The 22654-nt window shown below is 37.0% G+C and overlaps 1 protein-coding gene across 2 annotated transcripts in view; it reads left to right on the forward strand.

The window, feature by feature from the left end:
* The window catches only part of WDR44 (WD repeat domain 44), an 81106-nt gene extending 61831 nt beyond the window's left edge, over window positions 1–19275 (forward strand). For both annotated transcript variants that reach the window (XM_082680651.1, XM_082680650.1), the window contains exons 14-20: window positions 7627–7749; window positions 10354–10545; window positions 10752–10853; window positions 11070–11185; window positions 12044–12171; window positions 14756–14890; window positions 18128–19275. In XM_082680651.1, coding sequence (XP_082536777.1) covers window positions 7627–7749; window positions 10354–10545; window positions 10752–10853; window positions 11070–11185; window positions 12044–12171; window positions 14756–14890; window positions 18128–18222 — 891 coding nt within the window. In that variant the 3' untranslated portion in view covers window positions 18223–19275. The remainder of the gene's footprint in view (window positions 1–7626; window positions 7750–10353; window positions 10546–10751; window positions 10854–11069; window positions 11186–12043; window positions 12172–14755; window positions 14891–18127) is intronic.
* Window positions 19276–22654: the final 3379 nt, after the last annotated feature.

Genomic DNA, 22654 nt, shown 5'->3' on the forward strand with positions numbered 1-22654 from the left:
AAGAGGTACTTTTAATTTTATTTAAGGTGTTTGAAGCATGAAGCAAAGCATGAAGCAGTTTTTGGAATTTTTGTATGATTCCTTATACTTTCTTTGTATTAAAATTTGTCAGTAATCAAAATCTAAAATATATTAAGAATTTGTGGGGGAAAGTAATATTTAAAAGCTTTAAATTGAGAAAAGTCATCTGAGTTAACAAAATACTAGCAAGGATACCAGTGACGCCCATATATTTTAACTATATCACAAAGATATCACTGGTATATATTGGCAAGTCAGCCTTTCCCTGAGCTCCAGCTTTGAATCACTCCATTTTTGAATTATGCTCGTATCACATTTGTTTAGATGTTATGGATGCATTTCATAACGTTTTTCTCTAACCTCCTGGAACAAGCTTGGGCCTCACCTGGTAGTCTGGTTTTAAATTGAGCCCCAGTTGTATCTTTATACTCTCTCCCCACCCTGTGTGAAATCTGAGTTGTCGGAAGATGGAAATTTAAAGTGTCCTTAATCTGATAATCGTATTCATCTAGAATAAAAAGTACAAAGCACCTTATTGGGAACCCTGCACTCATTTTACTTTCTTAAAGGAAACCAATATTTTTTGTAAAATGTAACACCAACTGAAGATATTAATCCTCCATTGATGACTGTATCAGTCAGTGTTCTCCAGAGTAACAGAACCAACAGGAAATACATACATAGGAGGTTTGTTTTAAGGAATTGGCTCACACAGTTGTGGGGGCAGGCAAATTTGAAATTTGTAGGGCAGGCATTGAAAACTCAGTTTTTTTTGGTTTTTTTCCCAGCTTTATCAAGATGTAATTAAAACATTGTGTAAGTTTAAGGTGTACACAGTGATGATTTGATATACTTACATATTGGGAAATGATTACTACAATAAGGGTAATTAACACATTCATCACCATAAATAGTTACCTTTTTTTTGTGGTGAGAACATTTAAGATCTACTCTCTTAGCAACTTGCAAGTGTATAATACAGCGTTGTTAACTCTAGTCACCTTGTTGTACATTCATGCTGGAGTCTTAAGGCAGAATTTCTTCTCCAGGAAACCTCAGTTTTTGTTCTTAATGCCTTCATCTGTCTCTGTGCTCTTTTCTTAAACTTTCTTTTTTACTTAAGTGTTTATCTATGTACATTTCTACATCTTATTGGCAACAAGATTCTAAGCCCCTCAAGAGTAGGGATCAGCTCTTACTTCACTGTTGTTTCTCTTGAGTATCTAGCACAGTTGATGTTTATAGTGGGTTTTCTGTTTGTTGAAGACTTATTTTGTGCCACGTAATAAGAATTACCTTGTTAATACTGAAAATAACAATGCTGTGAGGTAGTTGATATTCCATACTGTGGATTAGAAGACTGGCCTCTGACCCATCCAAGATCACAAAACTAGTTATGGGTAGAACTTAGATCTGAATCTAATTTTTTTGACTTGTAAGATCATGCTTGGTTCAAGAACGCTATTTAATTTCATTTATTTAATAAGTATTTATTTTTGGATTGGGTTGTTTGCTTTTTTAATATTGAGCTGCGTGAGCTGTTTATATATTTTGGAGATTAATCCTTTGTTGATTCGTTTGCAAATATTTTCTCCCATTCTGAGGGTTGTCTTTTCGTCTTGCTTGTACTTTCCTTTGCTGTGCAAAATCTTTTAAGTTTCATTAGGTTCCATTTCTTTAGTTTTGTTTTAATTTTCATTTCTCTAGGAGGTGGATCAAAAAAGATCTTGCTGTGATTTATGTCAAAGAGTGTTCTTCCTATGTTTTCCTCTAAGAGTTTTATACTGTCTGGCCTTACATTTAGGTCTTTAATCCATTTTGAGTTTATTTTTTTGTATGGTGTTAGGGAGTGTTCTAATTTCATTCTTTTACATGTAGATGTCCAGTTTTCCCAGCACCACTTATTGAAGAGGCTTTCTTTTCTCCACTGTGTATTCTTGCATCCTTTATCCAATATAAGGTGACCATATGTGCGTGGGTTTCTCTCTGGGCTTTCTATCCTGTTTCATTGATCCATATTTCTTTTTTTGTGCCAGTACCATACTGTCTTGATGACTGTAGCTTTGTAGTATAGTCTGAAGTCCGGGAGCCTGATTCCTCCAGCTCCGTTTTCTTTCTCAAGATTGCTTTGGCTATTTGAGGTCTTTTGTGTTTCCACACAAATGGTGAAAATTTTTTTTCTAGTTCTGTGAAAAATGCCATTGGTAATTTGATAGGTATTGCACTGAATCTGTAGATTGCTTTGGGTAGTATAGTCATTTTCACAATATTGATTCTTCCAATCCAAGAACATGGTATATCTCTCCATCTGTTGGTAACATCTTTAATTTCTTTCATCAGTGTCTTATAGTTTTCTGCATACAGGTCTTTTGTCTCCTTAGGTAGGTTTATTCCTAGGTATTTTATTCTTTTTGTTACAATGGTAAATGGGAGTATTTCCTTAATTTCTCTTTTAGATTTTTCATCATTAGTGTATAGGAATGCCAGAGATTTCTGTGCATTAATTTTGTATCCTGCTACTTTACCAAATTCATTGATTAGCTCTAGTAGTTTTCTGGTGGCATCTTTAGGATTCTCTACGTATAGTATCATGTCATCTGCAAACAGTGACAGTTTTACTTCTTCTTTTCCAATTTGTATTCCTTTTATTTCTTTTTCTTCTCTGATTGCCATGGCTAGGACTTCCAAAACTATGTTGAATAATAGTGGTGAGAGTGGACATCCTTGTCTTGTTCCCGATCTTAGAGGAAATGGTTTCAGTTTTTCACCATTGAGAATGATGTTTGCTGTGGGTTTATTGTATATGGCCTTCATTATGTTGAGGTAGGTTCCCTCTATGCCCACTTTCTGGAGAGTTTTTATCATAAATGGGTGTTGAATTTTGTCAAAAGCTTTTTCTGCATCTGTTGAGATGATCATATGGTTTTTCTCCTTCAATTTGTTAATATGGTGTATCACATTGATTGGTTTGCGTATATTGAAGAATCCTTCCATCCCTGGGATAAATCCCACTTGGTCATGGTATATGATCCTTTTAATGTGTTGTTGGATTCTGTTTGCTAGTATTTTGTTGAGGATTTTTGCATCTATATTCATCAGTGATATTGGTCTGTAATTTTCTTTTTTTGTAGTATCTTTGTCTGGTTTTGTTATCAGGGTGATGGTGGCCTCATAGAATGAGTTTGGGAGTGTTCCTTCCTCTGCAACTTTTTGGAAGAGTTTGAGAAGAATGGCTGTTAGCTCTTCTCTAAATGTTTGATAGAATTTGCCTGTGAAGCCATCTGGTCCTGGGCTTTTGTTTGTTGGAAGATTTTTAATCATGGTTTCAATTTCAGTGCTTGTGATTGGTCTGTTCATATTTTCTATTTCTTCCTGGTTCAATCTTGGAAGGTTATACCTTTCTAAGAATTTGTCCATTTCTTCCAGGTTGTCCATTTTATTGGCACAGAGTTGCTTGTAGTAGTCTCTTAGGATGCTTTGTATTTCTGTGGTGTCCGTTGTAACTTCTCCTTTTTCATTTCTAATTTTAATGATTTGAGTCCTCTCCCTCTTTTTCTTGATGAGTCTGGCTAATGGTTTATCAATTTTGTTTATCTTCTCAAAGAACCAGCTTTTCATTTTATTGATCTTTCCTATTGTTTTCTTCATTTCTATTTCATCTATCTCTTCTCTGATCTTTATGATTTCTTTCCTTCTACTAACTTTGGGTTTTGTTTGTTCTTCTTTCTCTAGTTCATTTAGGTGTAAGGTTAGATTGTTTATTTGAGATGTTTGTTGTTTCTTGAGGTAGGATTGTATTGCTATAAACTTCCCTCTTAGAACTGCTTTTGCTGCATCCCATAGGTTTTGGATCGTTGTGTTTTCATTGTCATTTGTCTCTAGGTATTTTTTTATTTCCTCTTTGATTTCTTCAGTGATCTCTTGGTTATTTAGTAACGTGTTGTTTAGCCTCCATGTGTTTGTCTTTATTACGCTTTTTTCCCTGTAATTGATTTCTAGTCTCATATCATGGTGGTCAGAAAAGATGCTTGGTATGATTTCAGTTTTCTTAAATTTAGTGAGGCTTGATTTGTGACCCGCGATGTGATCAATCCTGGAGAATGTTCCATGCACACTTGAGAAGAAAGTGTAATCTGCTGTTTTTGGATGGAATGTTTGGATGATCTGTCCATTGGTGTAAGTGAGGTGTTAAAGTCCCCCACTATTATTGTGTTACTGTCGATTTCCTCTTTTATAGCTGTTAGCAGTTGCCTTATGTATTGAGGTGCTCCTATGTTGGGTGCATGTTTGTTTGTTTTTGTTTTTTTTTTGCAGTACGCGGGCCTTTCACTCTTGTGGCCTCTCCCATTGCAGAGCACAGGCTCCGGATGTGCAGGCTCAGCGGCCATGGCTCACGGGCCTAGCCGCTCTGCGGCATGTGGTATCTTCCCGGACCAGGGCACGAACCTGTGTCCCCTGCATCGGCAGGTGGACTCTCAACCACTGCGCCACCAGGGAAACCCCATGTATTTTTATAATTGTTATATCTTCTTCTTGGATTGATCCGTTGACCATTATGTAGTGTCCTTCCTTGTCTTTTGTAACATTCTTTATTTTAAAGTCTATTTTATCTGATGTGAGTATTGCTACTCCAGCTTTCTTTTAATTTCCATTTGTATGAAATATTTTTTTCCATCCCCTTACTTTCCGTCTGTATGTGTCCCTAGGTCTGAAGTGGGTCTCTTGTAGACAGCATATATATGGGTCTTGTTTTTGTATCCATTCAGCGAGCCTGAGTCTTTTGGTTGGAGCATTTAATCCATTCACGTTTAAGGTGATTATCGATATGTATGTTCCTATGACCATTTTCTGAATTGTTTTGGATTTGTTTTTGTAGGTCCTTTTCTTCTCTTGTGTTTCCCACTTAGAGAAGTTCCTTTAGCATTTGTTGTAGAGCTGATTCGGTGGTGCTGAATTCTCTTAGCTTTTGCTTATCTGTAAAGCTTTTGATTTCTCCATCGAGTCTTAATGAGATCCTTGCCAGGTAGAGTAATCTTGGTTGTAGGTTTTTCCCTTTCATCACTTTAAATATGTCATGCCGCCTCCTTCTGGCTTGTAGAGTTTCTGCAGAAAAATCAGCTGTTTACCTCATGGGAGTTCCCTTGTATGTTGTTTGTCGTTTTTCCCTTGCTGCTTTCAATAATTTTTCTTTGTCTTTGATTTTTGCCTGTTTGATTACTATGTGTCTTGGCGTGTTTCTCCTTGGGTTTATCCTGCCTGGGACTCTCTGTGCTTCCTGGACTTGGGTGGCTATTTCCTTTCCCATGTTAGAGAAGTTTTCGACTATAATCTCTTCATTTATTTTCTCGGGTCCTTTCTCTCTGTCTTCTCCTTCTGGGACCCGTTTAATACGAATGTTGTTGTGTTTAATGTTGTCCCAGAGGTCTCTTAGACTGTCTTCATTTCTTTTCATTCTTTTTTCTTTGTTCTTTTTCGCAGCAGTGAATTCTACTATTCTGTCTTCCAGGTCACTCATCCATTCTTCTGCCTCAGTTATTCTGCTATTGATTCCTTCTAGTGTAGTTTTCATTTCACTTATTGTATTGTTCATCTCTGTTTGTTTGTTCTTTAATTTTTCTAGGTCTTTCTTAAACATTTCTTGCATCTTCTCCATCTTTGCCTCCATTCTTTTTCTGAGGTCCTGGATCATCTTCGCTATCATTATTCTGAATTCTTTTTCTGGAAGGTTGCCTATCTCCACTTCATTTAGTTGTTTTTCTGGGGTTTTATCTTGTTCCTTTATCTGGTTCATAGCCCTCTGCCTTTTCGTCTTGTCTGTCTTTCTGTGAATGTGTTTTTTGTTCCACAGGCTGCACGATTGTAGTTCTTCTTGCTTCTGCTGTCTGCCCTCTGGTGGGTTAGGTTATCTGAGAGGCTTGTGCAAGTTTCCTGATGGGAGGGACTGGTGGTGGGTAGAGCTGGCTGTTGCTCTGGTGGGCAGAGCTCAGTAAAACTTTAATAGGCTTGTCTGCTGATGGGTGGGGCTGGGTTCCCTCCCTGTTGGTTGTTTGACCTGAGGCGACCCAACACTGGGGTCTTTGGTGGGGCTAATGGCAGACTCTGGGAGGGCTCACGCCAAGGAGGACTTCCCAGAACTTCTGCTGCCAGTGTCCTTGTCCTCACAGTGAGACACAGCCACCCCCTGCCTTTGCAGGTGACCCTCCAACACTAGCAGGTAGGTCTGGTTCAGTCTCCTATGGGGTCTCTGCTCCTTCCCCTGGATCCTGATGTGCACACTACTTTGTGTGTGCCCTCCAAGAGTGGAGTCTCTGTCCCAGTCCTGTCAAAGTCCTGCAATCAAATCCCGCTAGCTTTCAAAGTCTGATTCTCTAGGAAATCCTCCTCCCATTGCCGGACCCCCAGCTTCAGAAGCCTGACGTGGGGCTCAGAACCTTCACTCCAGTGGGTGGACTTCTGTGGTATAAGAGTTCTCCAGTTTGTGAGTCACGCACCCAGCAGTTATGGGATTTGATTTTATTGGGGTTTTTTTGGTTTTTTGTTTGTTTGCTTTGCGGTTCGCGGGCCTCTCACTGCTACGGGCCCCCCGCAGGCTCAGCGGCCATGGCTCACGGGCCAAGCCACTCCACGGCATGTGGGATCCTCCCGGACCGGGTCATGAACCCGCATTCCCCGCATTGGCAGGCGGACTCCCAACCACTGCACCACCAGGGAAGCCCCTGATTTTATTGTGATTGCACCCCTCCTACTGTCTCATTGTGGCTTCTCCTTTGTCTTTGGATGTGGGGTATCTTTTTTGGTGAGTTCCAGCGTCTTCCTGTTGATGATTGTTCAGCATTTAGTTATGATTCCGGTGTTCTCGCGAGAGGGAGTGACATACAAAATCTGGTCTCGCGCCCCTGCACAGTGGCACGTCTGGTGCCTGGTAGGGCCGAGCACCTGGGAATCCTATCCCCTTATGTATCCATCTGGAAGCTTTTGACAGATAGATGTTTGGTTTATGGGTGATGGGCCATCATAATGCCTAAATCAGTTACACTACCCTCTTCTAGCTTTGAAAATTCTATTCTGAGACATTTGACAATTTCTATTCTCTAATTTGCTTGCCTAAGGTGTGACAGGTGCACAATAACTTTTCATTTCCATGCTGCATTATAGGATAATCTTTTTGAAGACATTTTAAGTGACAGTTAGGGAATTCATGTGAGTTAAAATTCACCAGTGTTATCAATGTGAAAATAACTGAAGTGACGATCAAATGAATAGATTCATAGCTAACTTCTAGTACACGCAGGCTCCAACAACCAAGGCACACTTTAGTCCTCTGTCGGCATCTGGCAGATTTCTTTCAACAGAAGTCATAAGATTCATCCTCATTTCAGAATAGGTAATGTGAAAAAGTCTTAGAATCAAAGAAATATGGTATTTAACTATTTGGGAAAAAAATGGGATTGTCCAAGTGAATTGGATATCTTTGTACTTTATGATGCTGCATATAACAATAGTAATGATAAAACTCTTGAGATACCTAAAACTAAAAGTTCACTTTTATGGAGTAAGTATTTTTTTTATATGGTGATAAAATAATCAATGTCAATTTCTCCGTAGAACTACTTTCTGCTTTCTTCTTCAATGGATAAAACAGTCAGGCTATGGCACATTTCCAGAAGAGAATGCCTTTGCTGTTTTCAGCATATAGATTTTGTCACTGCCATAGCTTTCCATCCAAGAGTAAGTATTTACATGTTTTTTTGTTATACTATGAGGAAGGTGAGGGAACCAGGTTTCTCTGGAGGGTAATTGGACTACAGGAAAAAAATTATTAATATCCAATAGTTAAGAGCAACTTGATTTAGTGTTTCATTCTGCTTTAAAAATAAGAAAGGAAATAAATATTGTGCTAATCTTCATTAGAAGAGCTGGAAATATTATAGTCTAAATATGACAGTGAAAAGTCATCCCAAATCTTTAATAAGACCTGCAGGGTATAAATAAAGAAATAAAATATCTTATTAAAGAGGAGAGAGGTTGGAGACAGTGGAAGAAGAAAAGACGGCAGGTAAATAAATGAGAAAGGGAAGCATATAGGCAGGAATAGTTGTAGGAGGGTCAGGAAGGGAAGAGACAAAGAGGAAAAGATTGAAAGAGGCAAAGACCAAAATTCATTACAAGATAGACTGAATTCCTATTTCAGGTCTGAAAACATTGTTAATCTTGAGATCCCTTCATACTCATTTTCAATGTAGAAAATCCTTTAATATCTTTCCTCTAGAAAGAATTTCATATGATTTCAACTAAAGGAGAAAAATCTACCATCATGGACTCCAGAGCTATCTTACGCCCTTATAGGATAGAGCCACCAAATGCATGAGGCTAGAGTAGTTTTAGTTCTTTGCAGCTGTAAGCACAAGGGATGTCACGTGTTGGCACTGCTTCACTAGCTAGGTTGAAATAAGTGGAGGGCTTGAGCTGACCCTCATTGACTTTCCCTCCACTACATTTGTGTATGATTACATTTCCAATCATGTCCTCATCTCTATGTGTTTAGTACCCATTGTCTTTTTAATGCAACCTTTCAATTATATTGACATTTCTTTCTCTCCTTCCCCAAATTAAGAGAGAAGAATGACTTTTTTCTCTCAATATAATTTCCCTCCCTGGGCAGGCTTATAACATAGGCAGTAATAATTCTGAACCCTTAGAGAAGATTTTATTAAGAACTTTTGAAAATTAAAAATGCTTAATCTATGTTAATACTGTATCAGTTTTGACCATCAAGCTTTCGAGGCTTCTTTCTAAATAATATCCCCATCCTGTCACCTAAGGGTGCAACAAAAGGGTAGATTTTACCCCTGTCAGCACCTGTGAGCAAAATCCCCCCACCTCTATTTTAACTATAATGTATCAAGATGGAAAGAGAGGGGTATTAGGTGGTAATAGTTATCTATGTAGTACTTTATTATTAAGGTTTCTGTTTAGTCAATAATTTTCCTATACTTTTATTTGGTTTTATTTTGGAAGCTGAAAAGCCTTATTTCTAAAAATTCTACTGACCTGGAGAATTTATGAGAGGGGCTAGGGAAGAGTGGGGTGGTGTTGACATTTTCCTAGGAAATATGACTCTATCAAATAATGTTACCTAGAAGAAACGAAGCAGAGTCATAAAAGAAATAGCAAAATGGAGATACACACACATGTACACACATGTATATATGTATGTAAATAAAATTCTGAGTTGTAAGACCAAGATGAAGTATTTTTATTTGTTCAGCACATCTGCTGGTAGACATTGAGTTGAGCCTACTGTACCATAGCCATAAAAATGCCTATTCTATGAAGGTTATCCTTGACGGGCTTGAGAAGTGGGTAAGAATAATAATCTTGAGTGGAGAAGAAAATCTGTTTCTTGTTTTGGCATCCCAATTATTTTATTTTCTTTTTAATTCTTATGTTACCAAAAATTAGAGCAGCTTCATGGTAGGCTTGGTTTAGTTTAGAACAGGGTTTCTAAACCTTGGCACTAATGGCATTTGGGGTTGGATAATTCTTTTTCGTAGAGAGAGGAAAGGCTGTCCTGTGCATTGTAGGCTGTTTAGCAGCATTCCTGGCCTCTACCCACTAGATGTCAGTAGCGCCCCACCCTCTAAATTGTGACAATTCCAAACTGTCTCCAGACATTGCTAGATGTCTCCTGTGGGGCCAGGCTGCCCCCAGCTGAGAACCCCTGGTTTGAGATTGAGAATTTAAATAGTGAAGCAATTCTCTGCTGACAGGGTATCAGAGTTCCAAAACTTGACTGGTTCTGTGGGCTAACTGGCATTAGTTACTCTTTTATCCATCTGTTACATGTATCCCAAGGAAGGTATGGGCAAATGTACCATTTTAGGATAGTATTTCCCAAAGCATGTTCCTTGAATTGCTAGCCCTGCTAGATATCCCTACCTGACCCCCAAAAAAGTCGCCCGTTAAAGATTCAGAGTGCGTGTTAACTGAGAATCCTGTTTAACTTTGTGTAACCCAGAATTTCTCAAACTTATTTGACCACAGAACCCTTCTACACAATGTATACTCAAACACATTATCTATTAACATCTATACCTTGGGAAAAGCAGTTTAAGGGTATGATAAAGTGATTAGAATGTCATTCCTCCAAAATGAATACTGAGGTTTCTAATTGTTGTTATTTTTAGTGACTGAAATAATGCTTACTTTAATACTTTTAAAATGAAATCTATATATTTTAACATTATTTCTAATAGACTTAATGTATTGATTTGCTAATGAGTTTTTCTTCATGTGATAAAATGAAACCTTCCTCTTTCATCACATTTTTAGGATGACAGGTATTTTCTAAGTGGGTCATTGGATGGAAAGCTCCGCCTTTGGAACATACCTGACAAAAAAGTGGCTTTGTGGAATGAAGTAGATGGTCAAACAAAATTGATCACAGCTGCAAATTTCTGTCAGAATGGCAAATATGCAGTGATTGGGACATATGATGGCAGGTGTATTTTCTATGATACAGAGGTAAATGACTGTCTTGTATAAATTACATACTTGAATACATAGATACTTTTGTGGTTTGGAATAAGTTGGTGTATCCTGTCTGGGCTTTAACTGCCTTATCTGTAAATTGGGACAAATAATACCATGTTTGTCTGTGAGTTGGCTCAGATGATCTTTGAGTTTCTTTCTAATTCTGATCTTTTTAAATTGTGATTTTTTTTTTTTAGCATTTGAAATACCACACACAGATACATGTCCGATCTACCAGAGGGCGCAACAAGGTTGGAAGAAAAATTACTGGCATTGAACCTTTACCTGGAGAAAATAAGGTACTAGGTATTCAAAACCATCTGTCTCCACACTATATATAGACTCCTGAAAGTAAGTTCTTCATATCTTAGCTAAGAATATATTTCCTTTCCTATGGAATATTGCTTTTTCTAGTTTTGAGATATATTCTGTATGTGTCTAACACCCTTTTTTGGTTGTACCTTAGCACAGATTAAAAGATGGTATTTTTAACTTTTCCTTTGATTTGTTTTTAGATACTGGTAACTTCAAATGACTCCAGAATCAGACTATACGATCTTAGAGATTTGTCACTGTCCATGAAGTATAAGGGTTATGTCAACAGCAGCAGCCAGATCAAAGCAAGTTTCAGGTAAATTGACAATGAGGAATTCCCAAAAGGGATCAGAACATTTCTCCCCTACTCCCATTTTTCCATTGATCTATGGCTTATGTTTATATGGTGCTGTTAGTTACTTTGCAGTTTTACAACTGTTGTCTCATATTATCAGTCCTACTTACATTATCCAGCTGTTTGGTAGAGTTCAAATTGCCCCTGCTCTGTGGATGAAGAAACCAACACCCAGAAAATTAAGTAATTTGCCTAAAGTCACACTGGTAGTTGCAGAACCAGGATTAGAAGACCCAGCTCCAGAATTTGTGCTTTTGTACTTTCATGTATGCTTTCTAAGAGGAGATTTACCCCACCACCGCCCACCCCAGCCATGGTCTTGATCCTTTTAGGTACAGAAGCTAATAAAGCATTTCGAGACCCTAAAGTACAGTGTCCTGTACTTACACCTTTGCATATCATTATTATTTGAACTGTTAGTTTGGGATCTGCAGGCTCTCCTGAAATACCTACCTTTTCTTCCTTTATAGCCCTCCTTATTTCAGCTCTTTTCTTACCAGTTCTCCTTTCTTCTTGAATTACCCAGTAATTTAATTGGTAAAGCATTCTGCTTCTCTCTTTTATCTCTTAAGTAGGCACTCATCCCAGTGTGGGTTAACCCAGCAGCAGTTACCTAGAGCTTCGATGAAAATACTAATGCCACTGGCCACCCATGTCAAACCTACACGTTCAGGACCTCTGGAGTGAGACTAGGAGTCTGTATTTCAACAAGTTCTCTTGGCTGTTTTCTTAGGTGTTTCAAACTAGGAAGCTCTGATAGAGGGAAACCTAAAAAAACCCACAACTTTGATTTTTTTTTTCTTTCTTCCCTAAATGTAGCCATGATTTTAGTTACCTCGTTAGTGGCTCAGAAGATAAGTATGTTTATATCTGGAGTACTTATCATGACTTAAGCAAGTTTACTTCAGTGAGGAGAGATCGTAATGACTTTTGGGAAGGTATTAAAGGTAAGTAAATGCATACTTTTATGTGTCTTATAAGTGAATAAAGTTAAAATGGAGATGTATTATAAGTAAATTTGTATAGGCTTTATTTCAGAGAGATAGTTTGGCAGTTTTAACTGCTTTCGCATTGTATTGGCTTTGTTTGATTTTTCTGTACCAAGGAAGAACATATACTTGTCTAAAATTTGAGAAGTCATGGAATCTCAGAACTTGTATGTGGTTTTGGTGGGGTTTTTTTTTTAACATCTTTATTGGAGTATAATTGCTTTACAATGGTGTGTTACTTTCTGCTTTATAACAAAGTGAATCAGTTATACATATACATATGTTCCACTGGTGGTTTGATAGGGATTGCACTGAATCTGTAGATTGCTTTGGGTAGTAGAGTCATTTTCACAATGTCGATTCTTCCAACCAAGAACATGGTATATCTCTCCATCTGTTTTGTATCATCTTTAATTTCTTTCATCAGTGTCTTATAGTTTTCTGCATACAGATCTTTTGTCTCCTTAGGTAGGTTTATTCCTAGGCATTTTATTCTTTTTGTTGCAGTGGTAAATGGGAGTGTTTCCTTAATTTCTCTTTCAGATTTCTCATCATTAGTGTATAAGAATGCCAGAGATTTCTGTGCATTAATTTTGTATCCTGCTACTTTACCAAATTCATTGATTAGCTCTAGTAGTTTTCTGGTAGTCTTTAGGATTCTCTATGTATAGTATCATGTCATCTGCAGACAGTGACAGCTTTACTTCTTCTTTTCCAATTTGGATTCCTTTTATTTCTTTTTCTTCTCTGATTGCCATGGCTAAAACTTCCAAAACTATGTTGAATAATAGTGGTGACAGTGGACAACCTTGTGTTGTTCCTGATCTTAGAGTAAATGGTTTCAGTTTTTCACCATTGAGAACGATGTTGCCTGTGGGTTTGTCACATATGGCCTTTATTATGTTGAGGTACGTTCCCTCTATGCCTACTTTCTGGAGGGTTTTTATCATAAGTGGGTGTTGAATTTTGTCGAAAGATTTTTCTGCATTTATTGAGATGATCATATGGTTTTTCTCCTTCAGTTAATATGGTGTATCACATTGATTGATTTGTGTATATTGAAGAATCCTTGCATTCCTGGGGTAAACCCCACTTGATCATGGTATATGATCCTTTTAATGTGCTATTGGATTCTGTTTGCTAGTATTTTGTTGAGGGTTTTTGCATCTATGTTCATCAGTGATATTGGCCTGTAGTTTTCTTTCTTTGTGTCATCTTTGTCTGGTTTTTGTATTAGGGTGATGGTGGCCTCGTAGAATGAGTTTGTGAGTGTTCCTCCCTCTGCTATATTTTGGAAGAGTTTGAGAACGTTATGTGTTAGCTCTTCTTTAAATGTTTGATAGAATTCGCCTGTGAAGCCATCTGGTCCTGGGCTTTTGTTTGTTGGAAGATTTTTAATCACAGTCTCAATTTCAGTGCTTGTGATTGGTCTGTTTATATTTTCTGTTTCTTCCTGGTTCAGTCTCGGAAGGTTGTGCTTTTCTAAGAATTTCCATTTCTTCCAGGTTGTCCATTTTATTGGCATAGCGTTGCTTGTAGTAATCTCTCATGATCCTTTGTATTTCTCCAGTGTCAGTTGTTACTTCTCCTTTTTCATTTCTAATTCTGTTGATTTGAGTCTTCTCCTTTTCTTTCTTGATGAGTTTGGCTAAGGGTTTATCAGTTTTGTTTGGCTTCTCAGAGAACCAGGGTTTAGTTTTATTGATCTTTGCTGTTGTTTTCTTCAGTTCTTTTTCATTTATTTCTGCTCTGATCTTTATGATTTCTTTCCTTCTGCTAACTTTGGGAGTTTTTTGTTCTTCTTTCTCTAATTGCTTTAGGTGTAAGGTTAGATTGTTTATTTGAGATATTTCTTGTTTCTTTTGGTAGTATTGTATTGCTATAAACTTCCCTCTTAGAACTGCTTTTGCTGCATCCCATAGGTTTTGGGTCATCGTGTTTTCATTGTCATTTGTTTGTAGTTATTTTTTGATTTCCTCTTTGGTTTCTTCTGTGACCTCTTGGTTATTAAGTAGTGTATTGTTTAGCTTCCATGGGTTTGTATTTTTTACAGATTTTTTCCTGTAATTGATATCTAGTCTCATAGCATTGTGGTCGGAAAAGATACTTGATACGATTTCAATTTTCTTAAATTTACCAAGGTTTGATTTGTGACCCAAGATATGGTCTATCCTGGAAAATGTTCCATGAGCAGTTGAGAAGAAAGTGAATTCTGTTGTTTTTGGATGGAATGTCCTATAAATATCAATGAAGTCCATCTTGTTTAATGTATCATTTAAAGCTTGTGTTTCCTTATTTATTTTCATTTTGGATGATTTGTCCACTGGTGAAAGTGGGGTGTTAAAGTCCCCTACTATGATGGATTTGGTTTCTTTTAAGAAAATATTTTTGGGTTTTAAATAGTTCTTAGTTACTTACATGTTAGTTTTTAAAGGTACTTGCATATAACATACACTATTATGTTTTTTGAAGTATTATGCTTTTTGTCTTGATGTTTAGAATCAAGTTTATTAGTTGTCTTAAAGTAAATTTTTTTCCGCAGCCCATAATGCAGTTGTTACATCAGCCATCTTTGCTCCAAACCCAAGTTTGATGTTGTCTTTGGATGTGCAGTCTGAAAAATCAGAAGGGAACGATAAAGGTGAAGATGCTGAAGTTTTGGATAACATGCCCTCTGGTAGGTATTCATATTTTATTTGTCCTTCGTTTTCTCTAGTCAGCCTTTAATAGCCTCATTGACCTGTGGGTATTATGAGGTCTTCATGAGTATGAAGAATATTTCCTTTATGCAACATAATGGTTGTCAGATGTTCATTTCTGAACATTTTGGTAATATAGTTCTTGCAAGTTTTACTTCTTTTAAATTCACCTGGGAATTAAAACTGAAACTTTTGAAAATTGGTAATTTTTTTTATGGACAACTATTCTCTTTAGAGAAATGCAAACCAGACATAAATACATACAAGATAAATTATCTGTCTCTGCTGCACTATAATCTCTGTGAGGACAAAGATTTTATGTGTTTTATTTATTGTTGTAGGGCCAGTGCCTAGCACAGTGCTTGCCTGCATATAGTAGGTGCTTAATAAACATTTACTGAATAAGTGAATTAAACCAAAATGAAAGCAGTGTCCTTTTCTAATTGCCACAAATTTACAGCTTCTCATAGATAACTATTTACAAGCCAGTAATTCTTGCCCTTTGCAGCAAATACTTTGAGAAGGAATAGTACTTTCAATTATATAAAATGCTCAGATTAGGAAGTAAAAAGAAACCGTCAAGTAGTATTGAGTGCCAATTATATAAAAATGGTCCCTCTTAATTCTTAAGAGTAAGGTAAAACCATGGAAACTTGGACCAGTTGTTAATGAAAACAAGTTTGTATTGTTAAAATCTATTGCAGAATATTTTATTAAATGTGTTTTCTCACTTTAGAGACTATAACCAGGCCTTGTAGAGAGTTATAAAGTCACAACAATAGATACAATGTAGTAAGAGTGCTTCTAAAAGTATTTGAATACTAAAAAGTTCTCAAGCATTTTTCTCATTTAATATCAAGTAATTTCCCTTGCGGCATTATTTGCACTATACACTGTACTAAATACACTATTTTTTCTGTCTGTGAAGAAAAATTTTGATAGCAAAGATGAACTTCAGTCTAGCACTTCTTTCTTTTATTTTTTAAATTTAAATATTTATTTATTTATTTATTCATTTGGTTGCGCTGAGTCTTACTTGTGGCAGGCAGGCTCCTTAGTTGTGGCATGTGGGATCTAGTTCCCTGACCAGGGATTGAACCCAGACCCTCTGCATTGGGAGCATGGAGTCTTATCCACTGTGCCACCAGCGAAGTCCCTAGCACTTCTTTTATTACCAGATTTAAAAATCAACCAACTCAGAATTATTACACCTTTACTAAATGCCTGTTTGGAAATTTCTTTTCATTTTCTTTTTTTTTTTTCTCACAGTCAGATCCTACTTCTCTCTTCTAAATTAAGTCATTTGGTTGGTTTTTTTTCCTTTTCTTTTTCCCCAATACCTTTTTACACTCTGCACATTTCCCCTACACATTGAACAGAAAATTCTAGCTTTTTAAACCATTTGAGGAAAAATGAAAAGTACCTTTTTTAAACTTCTCAAACTGCACCATATTAACATGGTTCAGTTATTACTTCACTGCGTCCTTTTTAAAGAGGCACAACTTTGGATCATACTCAGATTTGTGTTTGCTGTTTTGTACCTGTGTAGATATACTCTAAGAATAAACTCTTAAACTCGGGCTTTGAGATCATAAAATATATCTGATTGCCCTCCTCTTTATTCTGACGTATTTGGCAACTTAAGCTTCAGTTTTCCTCATGTTTAAAATGGTGATAATACCTCGTTTATAAGGTTGTGATATGGGCAGAAGACCTCAATAGACATTTCTCCAAAGAAGACCTACAGATGGCCAACAGGCACATGAAAAGATGCTCCACATCGCTAATTATTAGAGAAATGCAAATCAAAACTACAGTGTACACACACACACACACACACACACACACACACACACAGGAATATTGCTCAACCATAAAAAAGAATGAAATAATGTCATTTGCAGCAATGTGGATGGACCTAGCGATTATCATATTAAGTGAAGTAAGTCAGGGAAAGACAAATATATCACTTATATGTGGAATCTAAAAAATAGTACACATGAACGTATTTACAAAACAGAAACAAACTCATAGACATAGAAAACAAACTTATGGCTACCAATGAGGAAGGGGGGAGGGATAAATTAGGAGTATCTCCAAATCACTTTGCTGTACACCTGAAATTAACACTATTTTAAATCAACTATACTTCAATTAAAAAAAAAAGATACAGCTGACAACTAAAAAAAAAAGACAAACCAAGGTTGTGAGAAGAATTAAAGATAACACATGTAAGGTGTCTAGCAAAATGCCTGGCATGTAATAGACATTATCATCTTCATTATATTGTATCTTATAAGGCATTTCTATATATATATATATATATATATATATATATATATGATGAATTATTTTCTTCTCTAGCCTTTCTGATATCCCTCAGTTGTTTGCTGCTGCTTCTGCTGCATAGCACTACTTTGAGATATACCAAAAGTGTGGTTAGGAATGTTCAGCAGCTTAGCATATGTTTTTAACAAATCTAAGTGAAACCATTTTGTCTAACTCATCCTGTACACAACTTCCCAGTTAAAGTTTGGATTATTTTCTTCCTTAGTAATCAGTCCTTCTTAAGCCCACAATTTTTGCCTATGCATAATAGTTAACACTGAATTTTGTTCATTAAATGTTTTTACCAGCAAATGTAAGTGGTAAGCGTTTTTGCCATTCAGCGTAGTAGCTACATGGTTCTTCAGTATGGACTGGAAAGGCAAAAGGTTCTCTCAGCATTCACAGAGTGATCGTGTGTGCTTCATTTCATGGCAGTTCCAGTATGTCTGCTGTACAGTAAACCTTACTGTCAACCTCATTAGTGAACCCTGTTGGCAAAAGACTTGCCCAGCTGATCCCATCCTGCCAACATTCCAGTCCTGGGGCTGAATAACATGCTAGCCTCTTGTCGCGAAATGAAGAATTAGACAACTTAGAGGCCTTGGCTGTCTGGGAGTAAATCCAGGCATCCTGGCCCCAAGGGACCATAATCTCTCCTTAGCTACCAGGAAAAGAGCAGCTAAGACAAGGTAAGTGGAAGTGAGCCTCAGAGAGGAGAGGTACAGGAGGATGAAAGGATCACAGGAGCAAGCCAGGAAAGAGAGACTGAAGGCTGGGAGAGGTTCTTCCACCCCAAAGGTAGAGAGGGTCATGGGCATGTGACAATTGTGGCAGCAGGCTTCATATTCTTTTAAAATCAACTAAAAACTTTCTTTTATGCTTTTAAGGTATTATGAAGACAGATAACACAGAAGTTCTTCTCTCTGCTGACTTCACTGGAGCAATCAAAGTGTTTATTAACAAAAGGAAAAATGTATCTTAATTTGAAATGACATTTAAAATAAACATATCAGTAAGTTTCTATATGTATCAGAACTGAAAAAGAGTTATAGTGTTTCAGGCCAACATCCTTTTTTTAATTTTTATTGGAAGTTGTTCAAATATAATATATTTTTTGAGAGGCAACGTTAATGATCTAGTAAACCCGGGACTGATAGACTAGAAAGGAATGTAGCTAGAATAACATTGCCAAACATTAGGCTTTACGTTTTGTTATGTTTGTGTTATATAATTGTGAACATGCACAGGTTTCTGCATGAAAATATATTAATATATTAATCACATGTGTGTGCCTTTTGGTTACATGCACTAAATCTAACAGAGTTAAATTATTTCAGTGGCTCTTTTGGCCTCTTACTGAGGGGGAGTGTCTTGTTTCTAGCTTAAATAATTTCTTTTGCACAAAATTTCATTTTTAAGAGAAGTGGTATCTTTTGACTGAGTTAATATTTTTTAAATGTTATATAGGTTTTCAATAGGTCAACAACCATGTGTAAATGGTTTTTATAAATTTCTCAATTTGGGGACTTTTTTTGTGTGTGGTCTAAATTGTGGACTTAAGATTCTTTTTTTGTATGTGTGTATGTGTGTGTGTGTATATATATATATATATATATATATATATATATATATATATATTCTTTTTTTTTTTTTGCCACACTGGAGCACAATGTTTCCTATGTAAAGAATTCTTTTCATTCTTTATCCATGAGCACCAGGCTTTGCTCACTTAAAAAAATTAAGCCACATTAAGGAGTGAGTCTTCTTTTTTTACAATAATATAAAAATGGACAGTTTACATTTTTTAAAGCATTGTAGTTTTAAAAATTAAGCTGTTTTGTGTTGTTGAATTTGAAAGCCTTTGTAAATATTGATATAATGTACCAATGAAATAACATCTGGGGTGATGAACCCTGATAATGTTGTTGATGGTTAGCATATGTTTCTGAAAATTAAATATGTATTATTAAAAGTTGGTGGCCAAAACTTGTTAAACATATGACTTTATTTTCAGATGACTTCGGTAAATTGAGAAATGTAAAAAAACCAAAATCTTGTTTTATAATTTGATTTTTAGCAAGCAGAGATCAAATTTTGGACCCCTAAATTATAATGCATTAGCTACATACCTTTAAGAAAAAAAGTTTTTAATTCTAGTTCTAAAATGAACACTGCTAACAGTTCATCTGTATGCTTATATGTTCTTTACTGCATTTGTTTTCAGTATATAGGAGAGAAGCTGGAGAGCCGTGATCACATCCTTATCAATCAGCATGGTCTTTTAAAAAAAATTTTATTTTATTTATTTATTTTTGGCTGTGTTGGCTCTTCGTTACTGCACATGGGCTTTCTCTAGTTGCGGTGAGCGGGGGCTACTCTTTGCTGCGGTGTGTGGGCTTCTCATTGCGGTGGCTTCTCTTGTTGCAGAGCGTGGGCTCTAGGTGCACGGGCTTCAGTAGTTGTTGCTCGCGGGCTCTAGAGCACAGGCTCAGTAGTTGTGGCGCACGGGCTTAGTTGCTCCGCGGCATGTGGGATCTTCCCGGACCAGGGCTCGAACCCGTGTCCCCTGCATTGGCAGGCGGATTCTTAACCACTGAGCCACCAGGGAAGCCCATCAGCATGGTCTTGAGGTGTCATGGATTTTCTAGTTCATTGCATATTATTTGCCTTGGTTTTACCCCTATGCTGCTTTCTTCCTCTTGCCAGTGCTTTGCTTTCTCCTTCCCCTCCTCTCACCTCCCTCACACTTCTCTCCCCACCTCTGCTCACTTTTCTGTACTCTACCTGACAGACCGAGTTGTTATGCCATTGGTTTTTTAACCAGTCACTTTCGTAGTCTCAGGGTCTGGATGGCAGTGTGATTGGTCTAGTGTGTCAAAGAATTCAGTGTCTTCAACCCTCTTGGCTTTCACTGACTTCTGCCTGAGGCCTTGTAGTCTGCTGCGGTGCTAGATGTTTCAACTGCAGATAATCAGGGTGTTGCCAATATGAATATTTCCTGATAGGTTTTATGTGGTTTCTTGAACAAAAAGGCAAAAAATAGTTGGGATGCAAGCTTAAGAGAACAATACTGACACTTCTAAATTTCGTTTTATAAATTGTTGGCTATCACTATATAAATACACTGCGAAGTTACAAGTCAGAAAGTGAGTTTGAAAAGGTAGCATGAAGATGTATACAAAGAAAAATTGAACAATATTTTTCCCTAAAATGAATATTAGAAACTCACTGTAATAAGTTGTGCGGTATTATAGGAAGGAGCACAGATTCTAGAATTAGATAAACTTAGATTTGGTTTCCTCTGTTAGCACCTTCCTTCAGCAAGTTATTCTGTATTAATTTCCATGTCCTTATCTGTAGTACAAGAATATCTAATGGAAATTATAAAGATTTACTGAGAAATCGTGTATGTATAAAGCTTGGTACCTAGCCAGTAGGTGTACTCAACAAACACACATTTCTCACTGCCTCTCCCGAATCCCTGAGTACCCTCCTAGACCAAAAAAAAAAAAAGATGTGGAAGTGCTTTCTAGATATTGAGATTTCATGGACAAATAGTATTTTAGGGATTGACATAGGACACCAGCCTTTTTCTGCCAGCTCAACACTTTTAAAAACTGCCACCATCTACTATCACCTCATCATAAAAGAGAGAACATTTTAATACTAAAAAAGTCACTAAGAAAAGTTAAGCACAATCTTATCTTAGAGCAACAAACAGTCTAAAGTGAATAAACATAGCTTTTGAAAAAAGTAACCATATTACCTTATTTTCCCTTTTTCCTTTGGTGAAAATTTCATCACAGACTTGGTGTGGCTGCCTGAACAAATTTAAAACCACATTTCATTAAAAACTCTTCGAAGAGTCATATCGAGCCTTCCCCTGCCTCCATCTTGTTTACCTTAATTGGAGTTAAAATATGAATGACTCAACAGATTTAGCATGCCATTTTCTCTGGTCTTCAAATTATACAGCTGGGTAGTTGCTTTTTATTCTTTGAAATATATGTTTAACATTAATATATCCATCCCCAAAATTCTAGTTTCAGTTGTATAATTTTGAGAGCCAGCTCTCCTCACTGATACGAAAAAATCAAATTATCAGAATGTTTTTAAGTTATTTAATTATTATGGGGATTCAAGATAAAGTTTTCAAAAGAAAATCATTCCCAGTTTCACTGGTTTCTAGCTTCCTGCCTTCTTCATTAAGCAGATGTTTATTGAACACCTACTATGTACAGACCACTGCTGGGACTAGAAAAGAATAAGGCAGCAGCCATGTGCCAGAGGAGCTCACAGTCTGATGATGGAGAAGATGGCCACAGAAACAAGTAAGAGACTTGGAACTATCTTGTGGCTGTGGCCCTAGAAATGCCCCTTCTCATCCTATCCCCTGTCTGTTCTACCCTTCCTAGTAACTCATGGCAGCCACTTGATTCTCAGGCCCATCTTAGTTCATCTAATATTACAAATAGCAAGGATAATATGGGTAAAAGACCTTATGAGTAAGCCATAGGTAAAGTGGAAAAAATGGAGTACCCACCATGCCAACATCTTCGCTGGTCTCTGGCTCCCTCCTCCCAGACTAAAATCATTGTCTATTTCCTCTAAATTCTTACCTGTCTTCTGTTTTGAGCTAACTCCTGTTTAACAGACCCCCTTCCCCGCAACTGCTCTCCTATTCCCTTCAGTTCTGAAGCTTGGTCCATTTTTCTTTCGTTCTCTAGATTTGAGTCATCTAGTCTTGGGGAAGCCAGGTTCCCCCTGTTAGCCACAACCACTTGGCTGGTGTAGACCCATGCACATGAAGTAAATTCAGGTTGATACAGCAGGGCCAGCGTGAAGGGTGGTGTGGAAATGAGGGGAGAGATCCACTGCAGAGTCCCCAGCAAATCAAATGTCATCACGTAGGTAATCTACGGTGGTCCAGGCAGATGGAGTTTGCCTGTACGTCCAGCTACCCTGCATTACATTTTTAAATTTTTATTTTGGAATAACTTTAGATTTACAGAAAAGTTGCAAAGAAAATACGGAGTTCCCATATACTCCTTACCCAGTTTCCCTTAATGTTAATATCTTACGTTACCATGGCACAGTGATGAAAACTAAAACCCACATTGGTACAATACTATTAAGTAAACTCCAGACTTTATTCACATTGCACCAGTTTTCCACTAGTGTCCTTTTTCACTTCCAAGATCCAGTCCAGAATACCTTATTGCATTTATGCATATTGTGCTTTCTTAATTTAAATAAACTTTTTATCTTAGAATAGTTTTAGATTTTTCAGAAAAGTTTGCAAAGAGTTCACATATCCCCTGCACCAATTTCTCCTATTGTTAACATCTTACATTACAATGGCACATTTTTCACATTAAGAAACCAACATTTGTACATTACTGTTAACTAAACTC

This window comes from Grampus griseus, assembly GCF_964374135.1.
Source record: "Grampus griseus genome assembly, chromosome: X".
Classification (NCBI taxonomy): Eukaryota; Metazoa; Chordata; class Mammalia; order Artiodactyla; family Delphinidae; genus Grampus; species Grampus griseus.